General features: G+C 46.4%; 1 protein-coding gene across 1 annotated transcript in view; it reads right to left on the bottom strand.

Moving 5' to 3' along the window:
- The window catches only part of LOC137037183 (SH3 and cysteine-rich domain-containing protein 2-like), an 89,423-nt gene that overhangs the window by 34,980 nt on the left and 38,029 nt on the right, over nucleotides 1-16,414 (bottom strand). The window contains exon 4 of the mRNA XM_067410995.1: nucleotides 880-1,017. Coding sequence (XP_067267096.1) covers nucleotides 880-1,017 — 138 coding nt within the window. The remainder of the gene's footprint in view (nucleotides 1-879; nucleotides 1,018-16,414) is intronic.

Raw genomic sequence — 16,414 nt, 5'->3', positions numbered from 1 at the left:
ACACTTTGCGTGAAACTGTTCTTACGCACTCACTACGCACAAATCTGTCCGTACGCACCATTGATAAATGAGGGCCCAGGTTTTTATAGGGTAAGCCAGTATTGGGGATCACACATTACAAGTAACTTGAGTTATGTAATCATCACAAGCAAGCCCAGCACAGTTGAGAAAAAGTAACGCAAAAGCAATATAACACATTACTTCTCGTAAAAAGTAACTAACTCAAATAGTTACTTTTTTAGGGAGTAACACAATATTGTAGTGCATTACTTTTACAAGTAACTTTCCCTAACACTGGGTGAGCTAAACAGGTTAATGAGACACAGCTGAAAACAATGAGTGCTGATGAGTCTGGGCAAAGGATTATGGGAAATATAGTCCATGAAAGAGTGGCAAAGGTCTGGGATGGATTGATTGTGACAATATGTAAGATGACAAAATATAAAATAATATGTATAGGCAATAGGTAATAGGCAACTTGGCACTGCAAACATGAGTATTTTATTATGAATTGTCAATGTAATAACAGTAAACATGATAATGCATCATCCAAAGGTCACCAATTGATCCTTGTGGCAAAGTGAAAAGGTTCGTAAATCTCTATCAAATACTGGTAAAAACTGCTAATTTCAAGTATGGGTAGGTTGCTACACTTTCCATGTCATGTGGTACAACTACAGTGTATATAACTATTGTTGTACCAGCTGACATATAAATAGTCAAAAAAAAAAATAAAAGAATTTAAACACTTTGAACTTTTATTTAACAACTTGTTTAAAATTGTTCATGTCTCCAAAATATGCATTACACCCGTTTTGAAAAGATTTAAAAAAAAACCACCTTTTTGAAGCTTTATTCTTCAATGACACTTATACATACCTGAGCCTCTTTAACAGTCGAGTGACCTAGATCTTTGTTGCCAAGGACGCTTTGCGTCACCTTCCAGACACGCTCACCTGGACGCACTCGCTGCACAAAATTAGCAGGGAATAGTCCAATTTTATCACCGCATTTTCCCTGCACACACAACACAGCAGAATGATTATAAAAGCAGGTGTTAATTTAGAGGGAAACCAAGGCATTAATCATCCTTTATACAGTGTCCTTGAAAGACATATACATTTGTTATCATTTTATTGGTACAGTATCTTATATAAAAGTGATTCCATATAGTTAGAAAAGCTCACTAAATTTGGTTGTAAATTGTTTTACAGTATGTGCATTCAAATCTTTAGTCCTTCTTTTGTCTGAATCATGGGCGTAGGTTTGGTCTCAGCTTTGGTGGGGACACACATCACTTTTTCTATTATGAACACTATTTACCCTCCAGTACACTCACGTTAATACCTGGGAATGTGAAATGCTGAACAACCATACGGTTTATTAACAAACAAACATAATTTACTATGTACGTTAGTAGCCTATTTATACTTACAAAAAAAACGCTGTTGCAAGAGGTAGACTTTGAGAACTTTTGGAGCATAATAATATACCAAAAAACAAAGCAAAAAGACATCTTTATTCTACTATTTGGCACTCAAAATTATAACTCCATTATAGCTAATTTCCACATTTTACTTTCCACATAAGAAGCTTGTCCCCTATGCAAATGCAGGGGACAAGCTTCTTATGTGGAAAGTAAAATGTGGAAAGTAGCCATAATGGAGTTATAATTTGTCCCCTTTATGTCCCCTTTCTTCTTCTTGGGTGGCATCTACAAAGTACAAAAAGGGGCAAAAAACGGAATATTAAAATGTTTTTACTCTGGCCTTTGTATGTGGTAGAGAGACAGTAACTTACAGTCGGCGTCGTCAACATGCACGCGCGCGCGAACACACACACACACACACACACACACACACACACACACACACACACACACACACACACACACACACACACACACACACACACACACACACACACCACCCACTCGCTGCTAGTGCAAGCACAAAAGTAGTCCCGGCCCGCGCGTGTAGCCTGTCAGATACCCCGCCGCCAATCAAATTACGGCGTTTCTTGTACTGTTGTCGTCCTGGCCGTTAGAATCGATCCAAATAGCAGTTCAAAGGAGCTTGCTAAATATTGGTGGGGACAAATTTGTCATCTCAAAATATTGATAGGGACTAGTACCTAGCGTCCCCCCCTAAACCTACGCCCATGGTCTGAATGACTACCAGAAGATTTACCTGTTGATGTCATTAAGTGAGTCTCAGAAAGTGAGAGCAGGATCCATGTTCAGAATTTAATGAAACAACAACTACACATATATAATAAGCTATCCACCTTATTCCCACACCCCAATACGCTTTGCGAGAATTATAGGTGTAACTTCCGTTAAGCTGTAAACAATCAGTGAAAGGCTCGATCTATGAATGCAAAATATGTTTTTTTTTTTAAACTGGGTACAATGAGATGACATTATTCTACTCACCCTTCAACCATCAAACATTAAAAGGACATTTAACCCTCATGTACTGTTCAATTTCTGGTTACTGCCTGTATGGTCTGGGTCAATTTGACCCTAATTGGATTCAATACAATTCCCCAAAAATCACAAAGAAAAAAACAAAAACAAACATACAATCATGTACAAATAATTAACTTTTAATATCATTCCTTTTCACACATTACAAAGAATAAATATCTGAATTTATTTTTTATAAAATCACTATTTTTAAGACTGCCCCTCCCCCCACCAATGAGACATATGGCATTATACATTTTATATTAATAATATCTTAGTCTAAACCTAAAGTAATCTTGACAAATTCTATATCATTTGAAAGAATTCAGACTCTAGTTTTCATATTTGGTGACTGATTTTTAAAAGAAATGACAGGGCAATAGTTAAAGAGCAATAGACTCTCCATTTGTGATGTGGTGCCAAACTATAACACACACTCTGATTCTTTCCGTAGTTTTTTTTTTTGTGTGTGTGTTTTAGGGATTTAATTCAAATCAAATATTAACATTATTCCCCAACTTCTTCAAAATAGGATATCTACTTCATAAATATTTTGAAAAGTATGGTAAAATATGGTTCAGATCACTTAAACCATATATGGAAATCGAAGAGTCCTTATATGGTCACCGGTGGAATATGGATGTGGAAAAGTTTGGTAATGAAAATAAAAAATAAAATCTTATTGAAAGTTCTTTTTTAAGATATCAACCTTAAATTTGGCACAGAACTTGTTCATAAATTAGATTTGATTTTCTTTAAGTTGTAATGTTGAACATGTTTTGTAAAATATATATTTTATATAAAATATAAAAGATACCAAACTTAAGTCTGTGCCCTGAAGTATTTAAGATTTATGGTAAGTGTTAAGACAACAGACAATTAACAGGTAAATAACTCTGTAAATTTTATATATTCACAAACTTTGAAAATAAAAAAAAGTTGTTAAACTCAGACAATGGCACTTCAGGAATACAGTTGAAGAGCTCTGACATACAAAAAAGACGAGGTTTGTATTTTGTATTTAAATGGCTGTTTATATGGGTCAAAATGACCCATGAATAGTAAGAACGTATACAATTCCTGTATGCACATTTCACAACACATCAACAACAGTATGTTAAATGCATTTTTGCAACTTTGAATACAACTTTACATGTATTTTCATGACCCTAAATGAGGAAAAGTCACAAAATTTCAAGAAAAACAATGTAGGTTAGATAGTATTTCAGATGAAAAAAGAAATGATAGTTCATTTTTACCATATGTGGCTGACAAAATATTTTTTTGTATTGAAATAAGTGAGGAAATGCTCCTTTATAAGCTTCATAGGATAGTAAACAACTAAAATAACAAAATATAGCCAAGAAATTTTATTATTTTGGGTCTGTACAGTTGCCTTAGAACATTAAAATATGCAAGTCAAATTGACCCACAATCATCACCAATGTAACCATAATTTTATGTGTATGTCATAACACATCAGTGTGTTGAAACTTTGCATGCATGTTCATGACCCTAAATGAGAAAAAGTCACAAAATTTCAAGAAAAATATAGCTGCAAGCAGCGATGACAGGCCAAACATTCTGGCTGACCTCCCAGAGTTAAGGCGACCATTATTTTAGAACGTTTCCCTTTATTGTTTCCATGCCAACAAATCAGAACTTTTTCAGTGGAGGTTGGCAATTTCTCTTCCTCTTCTGTACCATTAACTTGTGGTGTACCGCAGGGATCAATTCTGGGCCCGCTTTTGTTTTCACTCTATTTGCTCCCTCTAGGCTTGATTTTTCGGAAGCATAACATTCCCTATCATTTTTATGCGGATGATACTCAGGTGTACGTCCCTCTGAAACATGAAGATAATTACGATGTTGACGCTTTATTGAACTGTCTCACGGAGGTAAGATGCTGGTTGGCAGCCAATTTTTTAATATTAAATGACTCAAAAACGTCTTGGTTACAAAGGTAACCCTCGTTCCCTGAAGGAGGAAACGGAGACATACGTCGGACAGACCGACGAATAGGAATCTCGCCAGAGAGGCCAATCTACTTCGAGTGTAACTAAACGAGCCAATGCACATTGGCATGCAATCATATGCATCAACTACTTGCCTCGCAGCGCGGGTATATAATGAGCATCAGGTGCGTTGCATCTTCAGGATTTCGCTGAGGAGCTGAACCCAGCAGGCGGCAGCATCAGCAGGACAACGCCTGTGGCGACGGGACGTAAGTCTCCGTTCCCTCCTTCAGGAAATGAGGGTTACCTTTGTAACCGAGACGTTCCCATTCAGTCGGTCACGTTCGACGTACGTGAGGTCCCAAGAGGGTATGGAGGGGGGATGAGGAGGATTTAACCGTCTCGCCCCCCTAAGGAACCTGATGACCAGGTCGTGCTGACCAACAGATTTGCCATCTATGTGGTCGTGGTAACCGGAGATAGCAGCAGTATGGACTTTGAGGGTGGAGGGGGACAGCCTACGCTCCAACCCTTGCTGCAAGAAGGAAAGCACGACTCCGATCGGGCATCTTTGGGGGTCTTCCCGGCGAGAAGAGCACCACTTGACGAACAGGTTCCACTTCGAGGCGTAAGCACGTCTCGTAGACAGTGCACGTGCCGAAGTGATGGTGTTAAGTACCATAGGGGTGGAGTCACCTAGAACCTCCGCGTCCCGTCCAGGGACCAGACATGGAGTTTCCAGAGGGTGCCAAAGAGTGCCCCGTCTCTGAGAAAGCAGGTCCTTCCTCAGAGGAATGGGCCAGGGAGGGGCTGTCGCGAGGAGTGAGAGTTCTGGGAACCAGGTCCGGTTGGGCCAATAGGGCGCAACTAGCAGGACCTGCTCCTCGTCCTCCCTGACTTTGCACAGTGTCTGTGCAAGTAGGCTCACTGGCGGGAACGCATATTTGCGCAGACCCCGGGGCCAGCTGTGAGCCAGTGCATCTGTCCCGAGTGTTCCCTCGGACAGGGAGTAAAACAACTGGCAGTGGGAGGTTTCTGGTGAGGCAAACAGGTCTGCCTGAGCCTCAGCTGGACCACCTGGGGTGGAGTTGCCACTCTCCTGGCAGCGCAGCTCGTGATAGCTTGTCGGCCACATGGTTGAGCACACCAGGAACATGAATGGCGCGAAGCGACCTCGGATGCTTCCGACTCCAGAGGAGGAGATGGCGGGCGAGTTGTGACATGCGACGGGAGCGTAGATCACTTTGACGGTTGATGTACGCAACGGTCGCAGTGTTGTCCGTACAGACCAGTACATGCTTGCCCCGTATCGGCGCTTTGAGGCGGCTCAGAGCAAGGCGTACTGCTAACAACTCGAGGCAATTGATATGCCAATGCAGATGGGGTCCCGTCCAAACCCCTGACACTGCATGCCCATTGTACGTGGCACCCCAGCCGGTGGCAGAGGCATCTATGAATACCACAGCATGCCGGCACACTTGCTCCAGGGGCACTCCTGTCCGGAGAAACAAAGGGTGTGACCACGGACTGAAGGTTTGGTGACACTCCTGAGTGATTGGCACCCGGAACGTACCGCGTTGCCACGCCCATCTCGGGACTCGAGCGGTGTTGGAGCGGTCTCATATGAAGCAGACCGAGCGGTGTTACAGCCGCTGCGGCCGCCATATGCCCCAGGAGCCTCTGAAAATATTTCAGTGGGACCGCTGTCCTGCCGTTGAACGTATTCAGGCAGTTCAACACAGACTGAGCACGTTCAGAGTTCAGAGTTCAGAGAATCTTTATTGTCTATCAACAATGATAGAAATTTTTCTTTGGTTAAAAGGCTCTCATACAATACAACATACTACATACATACAATCCACAACACACAGTTCATTTTAAACCAAAACACCCTAGAATTAAAAAACAACCCACACACAATCACTTAACCTTATTTAAAATGGTTACTGCATTGGGCACAAAAGAATTCCTGTAAGCCTTCTTCCTAGCCAAAGGAATTCTAAACCGGCATCCTGATGGAAGTAACTGAAAAGCCTCATAAAGAGGATGTGTACAATCTGAGATAATATAAACTGCTTTCCTCTTAACTGCCACATAATAAAGATTTGAAAGCTGAAGCTGTGAGACCCCTATAATCTTTGATGCCTGCTTAATAATTCTTGATAATTTTTCCTTATTTCCAGCTGAAAGTAGACTATACCAAGAAACAATATTAAACGTCATGACAGATTCCACAAGTGACTGATACACTGTAGTCATGATATCCTGTCTAACACTAAATTTATTCAGCTGTCTCAAAATAAATAAACGCTGATTAGCTTTCTTATAGACACCATTCACATGTTGTGCAAAAGATAGTTGACTGTCAATCATAGTGCCCAAATACGTGAAGGATTCAACCTGTTCTACTTCCTGCCCCCCTAACCTAAGTGGTTCACAAAGTGAAGAATAAGTTTTGGGAGGACGAACCCCCCCACAGCACAGCTCTTTGGTCTTATTTATGTTCAGTTTTAAGGAACTGTCATGGAACCAGCCAACCATGGAATCAACAATTTGCCTATATATGACCAGGGACTGCTTGTCTGTCATACAGGCCACCAACGCCATGTCATCTGCGTATTTCAAGAGTGATATAACCTTAGTTCCACACATGATTTCATTTGTGTATATAGAAAATAAAATGGGTGATAAAACACAACCTTGTGGAACTCCCGTATTTATAGTAATACTACTAGATTTGTGGTCATACATTCTAACATATTGGGGTCTATTCGTTAAAAAATCCTTAATCCATTGCACAAGAGTCAAATTAACTTGCAATTTTTGAAGGCGGTCCAACAATAAGTTAATATTAACTGTGTTGAAAGCAGATGTAAAATCCATAAATAAAATCCTAACAAGCGAGTTGGGAGCATCCAAATGTCTAGTAACAATATCTAAAAGAGTTAGACAAGCATCTTCAACTCCCCTTTTTGACTTGTAAGCAAACTGAAGCGGGTCTAAACACTGACCTACACTGGCAGAGAGCTCTCCTACTACCACCCTCTCCATGCATTTACCGAGAACCGAGGTGAGTGCCACAGGTCTGAAATTCTCCATCTCTTTAACATTAGATTTTTTAGGAACAGGAATTATCATTGTCTCTTTCCATGCTTTTGGAACATGTCCAGTGTTCAATGACCACTGGAAGAGCTGAGTCACCATTCCTCCTTTTGTATTCCCTCTTGTAAATTTCTCCTCCATTCTATCTTTGTATCGGAGTTTGGCTACCCTTGTTTTAATCTTCAGTTCTTTCCTCAGTTCATTTACCCGCCTTTTGTCACCTTCAATAAATGCCTTTTTTAAAAAATTGATACAGTGTTTCATTTCTTTATCAACCCATGGCTTATTGTTTGGATACAGTTTCACCTCTTTAGTCGGGATAACATTACCAGCACTAAAAGAAATATATGAACAAACTGAGTCATTAAGTAAGTCCAAATTCCCCTCGCTGCTCCGGAAAAACATCTCCCAGTCAGTTGCTTCAAAACACCCCCTCAGAGTTTCCACAGAGTCATTATTCCAAACCTGAATGGTCTTTGTTTGAATCTTATGTGATTTCAATCACTGTCTGTAATTTGGCAATAGTAATATTACATTATGATCTGAGAAGCCAAGGGGAGGAAGGATTTAGAAACGTATGCACCTGGAATATTACCAAAACACAAGTCCAGCGTTCTGTTCAAACGTGTTGCAACTGTAACATCTGTAACATTGTTCTAGTTGCGGAAGAAATGATCCAACATCACAGCTATTATAATCTCCAAGCAAAAAGATAGGCTGGTCAGCTGCTCTGGACATAGCGTTGTTATAACTGTCCGCAATACGTTCAGCTGCAAGGACATTATCAGGGCCAGGAACATAGGCAAGAATAACAGTCACTTGAGTGAACTCACGAGGTAAATAATGAGGTCGAAACGACACGGTCATAATCTCATAGTGTCATGAGAAATCAGTCTCTCGCACCGTGAAATTAGTTGCCCATTTATCATTTTACAGCCATGCAAAGACCGCCTCCGATAGCCTTCCCTGTTTTTACAGTGTCCCGGTCATATCGTATAAAAGTAAATCCATCCAGACTCAATGAAACACCTTCAGACAACCATGATTCAGTGAAGCAAAACAAACTTGTGCTTCATCAAGACAATTCATCTGCTTTATTCCGTAATGAATGCACATTTGATAAAATAAAAGGTAGGCAGGTAAAGGTAGCTTACTTCCACGTCTTCTCACCCGGTTTCTAATACCTCCTCTTGATCCTCTTTTCCGTCAAATTCTTTTCCTTAGCAAATGCTCGGGTATTAAATCCAGAAGTGGCGAAATAGGTATTTTTGACGGAATATGTCGCAGGCTTAGAAGTTCAAGTCAATTGTATGTCATTAACCCTTTCGATCGTGAGTTTAAAATATTCTAACTGTCCCCCCAGAGTGAGTTTTTTTAAGGTGACCGTTATTTTAGAACGTTTGCCTTTAATGTTTCCATGGTGACGCGTCTTGCGTGTCATGAGCGCTGAACGCAGCAACAATAACACTGTATGACAGATGGATCGCTATTATTTAGTTTTTCCTTTTATATTTAAAATATTCGCAAAATTGCTTACCATGTTATCAACTATCTGATATTCCGATCCTCAAATATGTGTAAGTGAGTGTGCTTTGTCGTTTTAAAACCTTTATAAATGATCTTTATCTTGATCTATAATGCGAGTGTAACGAAGGCGGGACTCAGGTAGGGATCCAAATGCAGCGTTTTATTAGAAGTGAGCGTGGTCGTACAGGCAGGGTCAAACAGGAACAAACAGGAGCAATAAGGAACAGGCAGAGTCGTAGTCAGGGTACAGGCAAGGATCGAGGCAGGCAGCAATGGGTCGTAAAACAGGAATCAGGCAAGATCAATCACAGATAGACAAACAGGATACAAGGAAACGCTCAGAAATGTAACACGAGTGAAAACAAGACTTCGCGATCAGGTGATGAGTGTGTGAGTCTTTTATGGTCCAGGTAATGCATGGCAGCTGGATGTGGTGATTAGTGTAGTGATTGGTGGAGTGAGTGCAGGTGATTGGCAGAGAGGATTATGGGGAATGTAGTCCAGGAAGTGACAGGAACTGACTGTGATTGTGACATAACGCCCCCCTCCCGGAAGGCGCGTCCTCGCGGCGTAAAAGGAACAGCTAGGGAGGGAGGGTGGGTGCATTGGAGACCTGCATGCAGACAGGAACGGGGTCCCCAATGCAGGTCCAGGAACTCGGGCAACCATGGCGAGTCCGGAGTGTCGGAAAGCCACGGCGGGTCAGGTGGCTCGGGCGGCCACGGCAGGTAAGGTGGCCTGGGTAGCCATGGCAGGTCAGGCGGCTCGGGTGACCACGGCAGGTCAGGCGGCTTGGGTGACCACGGCAGGTCAGGCGGCTTGGGTGACCACGGCAGGTCAGGCGGCTTGGGTGACCACGGCAGGTCAGGCGGCTTGGGTGACCACGGCAGGTCAGGCGGCTTGGGTGACCACGGCAGGTCAGGCGGCTTGGGTGACCACGGCAGGTCAGGCGGCTTGGGTGACCACGGCAGGTCAGGCGGCTTGGGTGACCACGGCAGGTCAGGGTCCATAAATGGCCAGAATAGTTCAAAGGCCGATGACGGCAGTGGCCGAGCAGGGTCCCCTCCCACAAGCTCCCCACCCCTAGGTATACTGCCCCCCCCAAAAAAGTTCTTGGGGATTTCAGCGGGGTCCGTAGCGGGCTCGTGGGCAAGGAGTTTGGGTGGCGTCGGCAGCAGGGCAGACGTATCAGGGTGAGCGGCCAGCTCGGTGACGGCCTCCGTGGCCGTATCAAGGAGAGCAGACAGCTCCGAGACGGCAGCGGGCTCGGGCTGCTCCGGGACGGCAGCGGGCTCGGGCTGCTCCGGGACGGCAGCGGGCTCGGGCTGCTCCGGGACGGCAGCGGGCTCGGGCTGCTCCGGGACGGCAGCGGGCTAGGGCTGCTCCGGGACGGCAGCGGGCTCGGGCTGCTCCGGGACGGCAATAGAGCTTGAGTTCCTCAAAGCACGTAGGACAGCCAAGACATAAAAGGTGAGAACAGCCCTCTGGGCCAAGACAGGACTGACCAGGAGAGCAGGCTGTGCTGGAGCGGACTCACTGGCTGGAGCGGACTCAATGGCTGAAACAACCCCTGCATCCTTGAGCACCGCAGAGGCGGCCATCTTGCCCGTGGGCACTGGCAAAGCAGCCATTTCGTCCATCGCGTCCAGGGTGCTTAAGTCCACTGCAATAGGCGAACGAGAGTCCATAGCAACCGGCGAGCTTGAGAGCGTTGAAACCGGCGAGCTTGAGAGCGTTGAAACCGGCGAGCTTGAGAGCGCTGAAACCGGCGAGCTTGAGAGCGCTGAAACCGGCGAGCTTGAGAGCGCTGAAACCGGCGAGCTTGAGAGCGCTGAAACCGGCGAGCTTGAGAGCGCTGAAACCGGCGAGCTTGAGAGCGTTGAAACCGGCGAGCTTGAGAGCGTTGAAACCGGCGAGCTTGAGAGCGCTGAAACCGGCGAGCTTGAGAGCGCTGAAACCGGCGAGCTTGAGAGCGTTGCGGCCGGCGGGCTTGAGTGCGAAGCGACCGGCGGGCTTGAGTGCGAAGCGGCCGGCGGGCTTGAGTGCGAAGCGGCCGGCGGGCTTGAGTGCGAAGCGGCCGGCGGGCTTGAGTGCGAAGCGGCCGGCGGGCTTGAGTGCGAAGCGGCCGGCGGGCTTGAGTGCGAAGCGGCCGGCGGGCTTGAGTGCGAAGCGGCCGGCTGGCTTGAGTGCGAAGCGGCCACCGGGTTTGAGAGCGAAGCGGCCACCGGGCTTGAGAGCGAAGCGGCCGACGGAGACTTGGGAATGCCAGCTGCTCGGACTGAAATCAACGGTGGATCGGTCACACTGGAACGCAACACTCTCCGCTCCCGGACTGATCTAGAGACCTGACGTGACTCTGGGTGATCAGCGGCGACGTGACTTTGCTCTGGGCGATCAGCGAAGGCGTGACGTTGCTCTGGGCGATCAGTGAAGGCGTGACGTTGCTCTGGGCGATCAGTGCTGACTTGACTTGGTGTTGTTATTGTGGTGACCGCCATTTTGTGAGTGTCATCTGGCGAGGCGGCCATTACATGATCTACCATGGTGTCGCATTCCTCCGCGACCCCCACAGTAAACAGAGAACCAACAGTCAATAATGCATAATCCAGAAAGCAAGTAAGTGATGAACGCGGTCCCTCTTGTCTAAGTTTATCCTGGAGGGGTTGATTAATGCCATCGCAGAAAAAGTCTATAAGTGCACAGTCAGGCCAGTCTGCATAATAGGCAATATCCAGAAACTTCTGAATGTGGTCCTCCAGGGTACTATTACCTTGACGAAGGCGGATGAGACGTATAGCTGGGTCCATGTTGAGGCTGGAAACGTTTGTGGAAGCTGCTGGATCGTAGATGGCGAAGTCTTCTGTAACGAAGGCGGGACTCAGGTAGGGATCCAAATGCAGCGTTTTATTAGAAGTGAGCGTGGTCGTACAGGCAGGGTCAAACAGGAACAAACAGGAGCAATAAGGAACAGGCAGAGTCGTAGTCAGGGTACAGGCAAGGATCGAGGCAGGCAGCAATGGGTCGTAAAACAGGAATCAGGCAAGATCAATCACAGATAGACAAACAGGATACAAGGAAACGCTCAGAAATGTAACACGAGTGAAAACAAGACTTCGCGATCAGGTGATGAGTGTGTGAGTCTTTTATGGTCCAGGTAATGCATGGCAGCTGGATGTGGTGATTAGTGTAGTGATTGGTGGAGTGAGTGCAGGTGATTGGCAGAGAGGATTATGGGGAATGTAGTCCAGGAAGTGACAGGAACTGACTGTGATTGTGACAGCGAGATGGGCGCCGCCATCTTAGTTTGCGCTGCAGTTCACAGAGTCCTGTCAGTCGGATTTACAGCAGGTGAATTCATCACTTTCTCCCGAAATATATGCAAGTAAGTGGCTGGTGAACTGGAAGAATAATAGAGTAAACTTTATAGTTACTTAGGCCCATTATGTGTGTCTGATATGAATAAATATCGGCAAAATATATTTGTTATTGCTGCTTCCACTGATGTCGGACATCAGTGTGTATTTTATAAAACTCTTAATGTATTGTTTTAATGGTGATTATGCATATTTAAATGTCTGAAACCTTAAAAGAAACATTATGTGGCTGAAAACACTGCATAGCTGTGATATATGACAAGAGCTGCGCGCGTCCGTCTCGTAGCCAGAGCGCGTACGCACAATTTGAATCTGGCAGTTATGTGACGTCGCTGAACGTTCGAAATCCCATATGTGGTACCATACGCCCAGGGGCACAGAAATAAAAATCCCATATGTGGGACCGTACTGCTCAAAGGGTTAAGCCACAGGTCGTTGAATGTGAGTAGGCTCCCACATGCAAAAACAGGTTGAGCGCACAAAAAAGTCCACAATAGCAGTATCCATAATTTAAAAACGGCATACATCGTACAAGAAAAAAAAAATGAAAACTTAAACCAAAACAAAACAAATAAAACAATAAAACAATAAATACACACAAACAGAGCCTTAACCACGAGTCGCTCAATCATAGGAGCGCCCCGCCCCCGTTCCTCTGTGAGGCGTGCTTTTTGCTCGACCGAATCCAACTCCATACAGAGAAAAGAGATCCTCTGCACCGGGGCGAGTTTGCTGTTTTCCCAGTTAACCTGAAGCCACAACTGGCTGAGGAGACTGAGCACCAAGTCCCTGTGTTCGCACAACTGATCCAGAGACTGTGCTAGAATGAGCCAGTCGTCTAGATAGTTGAGAATGCGAACACCCTGTTCTCTCATGGGAACGAGGGCTCCCTCCACGACTTTCGTGAAGACACGGGGAGACAGGGCCAGCCCGAAGGGTAGGACTCTGTACTGATACTCTGTACTGTTGAGCCAGCGGCGGAACAAAAAAAGGCAACAAAGGATTCTCCACCCGGCCCTCCTCCGGGGGAAGGAGCGGTGCGGTCACCATCTCCTGAAGAGCAGTCCCATCCATCTATGGGTCGCCCGTCCTAGGGCCGCTTGGTGGACTTGGCCTTGCCACCCTTCTTCTTAGGGGGTGGCTGGACGGGCTGGGCACCCCGCCCGCGACCGGCTCCATGACGCCGCTTGGATGGAGGCTGCTGCTGCTGCTGGGGCGTGGGAGCGGGGGCGGCTGCAGGGGGCGCCCTCGGCGACGGGCCGTCTGAGGTGCCGTCGGCGGCGGAGGTGCAGCAGCTGACCGCCTCGGCAAGATATGACTGATGGCCTCAGACTGCCTTTGTACAGCCGAGAACTGTTGGGAAAAGTTCTCGACCGCGTCGCCGAAGAGGCCGGTCTGGGACGCGGGGGAATTACGAAAGCTGACTTTGTCGGTATCCCTCATGTCCGCGAGACACAGCCAGAGATGGCGTTCCTGGACCACCATGGTGGACATCGCACGACCCACTGAAACCACCGTAACCTTCATCGCACGAAGCGCGAGGTCCGTCGCGGCACGAAGTTCTTGCAGATCTTGCGGATCATGACCACCCTCGTGCAGTTCCTTCAGTGCCTTGGCCTGATGGACCTGCAACAACGCCATAGCGTGTAGGGCAGAAGCGGTTTCCCCACAGGCCTGATAAGCCTTGCATAGCAACGGCCCGTTCCACAGGGGGTATGCGCGTATAACCCTTCGCCGCTCCGCCATCAAGGGTGGTGAGGGAGGAGGACCCACCGACACGTTTCAGGCAGTAAAAGGTGCCATCCACGTGCCAATGAGTTCTTCATGCACCTCCGGGAAGAAAGGTACTGGGGTGGGGGGCTGAGAACCAGCCCTTGCCACCCCGAGATACCAATCGTCCAACCTCGAGGGCTCGGGACACGGTGGAGGATACCACACGAGCCCGACCCTGTTGGCGGCCCGGGAAAGCATAGCCATCATTTCCGGGTCCGAATCGGGCACAGTTGTCACCCCCGAAGGAGGCAACTGCACCGAATCCTCATCCCCCGAAGCATCAGGCTCACCCTCCGATGCAGCGATTGACATCCGGTCGTCTTGGGGAGCTCCAAAGGATGCGGATGGTACACACCTCTGGGGCGGTCCACCGCGTTCCCCCGGCAGCTCTACTGGCTGCGGAGTGCAAGAGGGGCGAGGGTTCCTAGGGGGTTGGTTCCCCGAAGGAAGCGCGCTCACCGTGATCCTCAAGTCACCGGCCCCGCTGCCCGAAGCAACCCTCTGGGGAGGATTGGAACGAGGCGTCGGGACCGGGACTCCGCCCCTTTGCAGGAACTGGAGTCTCGACCGCAGCTCCATGACGGTCATCTTCCCACAATGGGTACATTACTCGTCCACAAACGCCGCCTCAGCGTGCCTTAAGCCCAAGCACGCGATACAGCGTTGGTGACCATCCCGAGGCGCCAGGTAACGACCGCATCCAGAAACACACAAGTAGAATGACATCTTTAAAAAGACGCAAACTACTTGTGTAAGCTCTTTCAAGGACTGACTCTTTTAGGTGCTGAAGCACGCAGGGGGAAAAGCCGCTGCAACACAGACAGGGAATGTGCAGCCTGTCGTGTGCACTCTCCTTGAAGGCGCTCTCTTACCAGCTGTAATAACAGCTTTTTAGCGCTCTAGGCGCACCGTTTCACCAGCCGTGAGAACGGCCTTCAAGCTGACTACAGCTTTTTTTGCTCAAATAAAAAAGGCAAAAGGAAAAATAAAGGAGAAAATCGGCCCGCTGCTGTGCTGTCCGCCTGCACCGCAACAAAGAGACGTCTCGAGAGCTGACAAGCTCGTTTTCCAACACTCGTGCTTTCAGTAGCTTCCTTCACACTTGTTGCAGAAGTTTGGCTCCGAAGCGAAAAGCTGAAGATGCAACGCACCTGCTGCTCATTATATACCCACGCTGCGAGGCAAGCAGCTGATGCATATGATTGCATGCCAATGTGCATTGGCTCATCTAGTTACACTCGAAGTAGATTGGCCTCTCTGTCGAGATTCCTATTCGTCGGACTGTCCGACGTACGTCGAACGTGACCGACTGAATGGGAACTGAAATTGTGGTTTTTGGACCACCAGCTGCTGTTACATAGATAAATAACCAAATGGGTTCTTTATCTGTGAATTCCCATCCTTATGCAAAAAATTTGGGGTGATTTTTGATAGCAGCCTTAAATTTGACGAACAAATAAATTCAGTGGTGAAGAATAACTTTTACCATTTTAGATCCATCACTAAATTGAAACCATTTTTAACAGTCAAGCACTTGGAGACAGTAATCCATGCTTTTATATCCTCCAGGCTGGATTATTGTAACCCACTATACCTAGGTGTGGCTAAATCTGCTCTGTCCCACCTGCAACTAGTGCAAAACGCTGCCGCCAGACTTCTTACTGGAACCAGAAAGAGGGAACATATCTCGCCTGTCTTGGCTTCACTTCATTGGCTGCCGGTTGAATATTGTGTGAAATTTAGAGTTTTATTTATATGTGTATAAGGGGTTAAATGGCCAGGCTCCACAATATATTACTGATCTCCTCCTCCACCGACAATGTTCTAGACCCTTAAGATCCACAAACAAGTTGATGCTGACTATACCACGGTCTCGTTTGAAGTTAAAAGGTGATTGTGCCTTTTCGGTTGCCGCTCCACATCTGTGGAATGATTTGATGGTTCACATTAAGTTGTCTTTCAATGTTAATGGCTATAAATCCTATAAATGAAGACATATCTTTTTTCTCAGGCTTTTAAATCAATGTAAATGTAATGTTGTGATTTAATGTGTTTTTTTTGTTAGCCTATGTTTTTTATTGTATTGCAGTCTTTTTGTGTTGTTAGATTGTACAGCACTTCGGTCAGCAGAAGCTGTTTTAAATGTGCTTTAGAAATAAAATGTGACACCACAGGATATCGAGTAGGCTGACAGCTCCAGATATTTAGCATGCTAG

Source organism: Chanodichthys erythropterus, chromosome 15 (genome assembly GCF_024489055.1).
Source record: "Chanodichthys erythropterus isolate Z2021 chromosome 15, ASM2448905v1, whole genome shotgun sequence".
NCBI lineage: Eukaryota > Metazoa > Chordata > Actinopteri > Cypriniformes > Xenocyprididae > Chanodichthys > Chanodichthys erythropterus.
The sequence above is the reverse complement of the archived record's forward strand: the minus strand, read 5'-3'. Positions and strand labels throughout refer to the sequence as shown.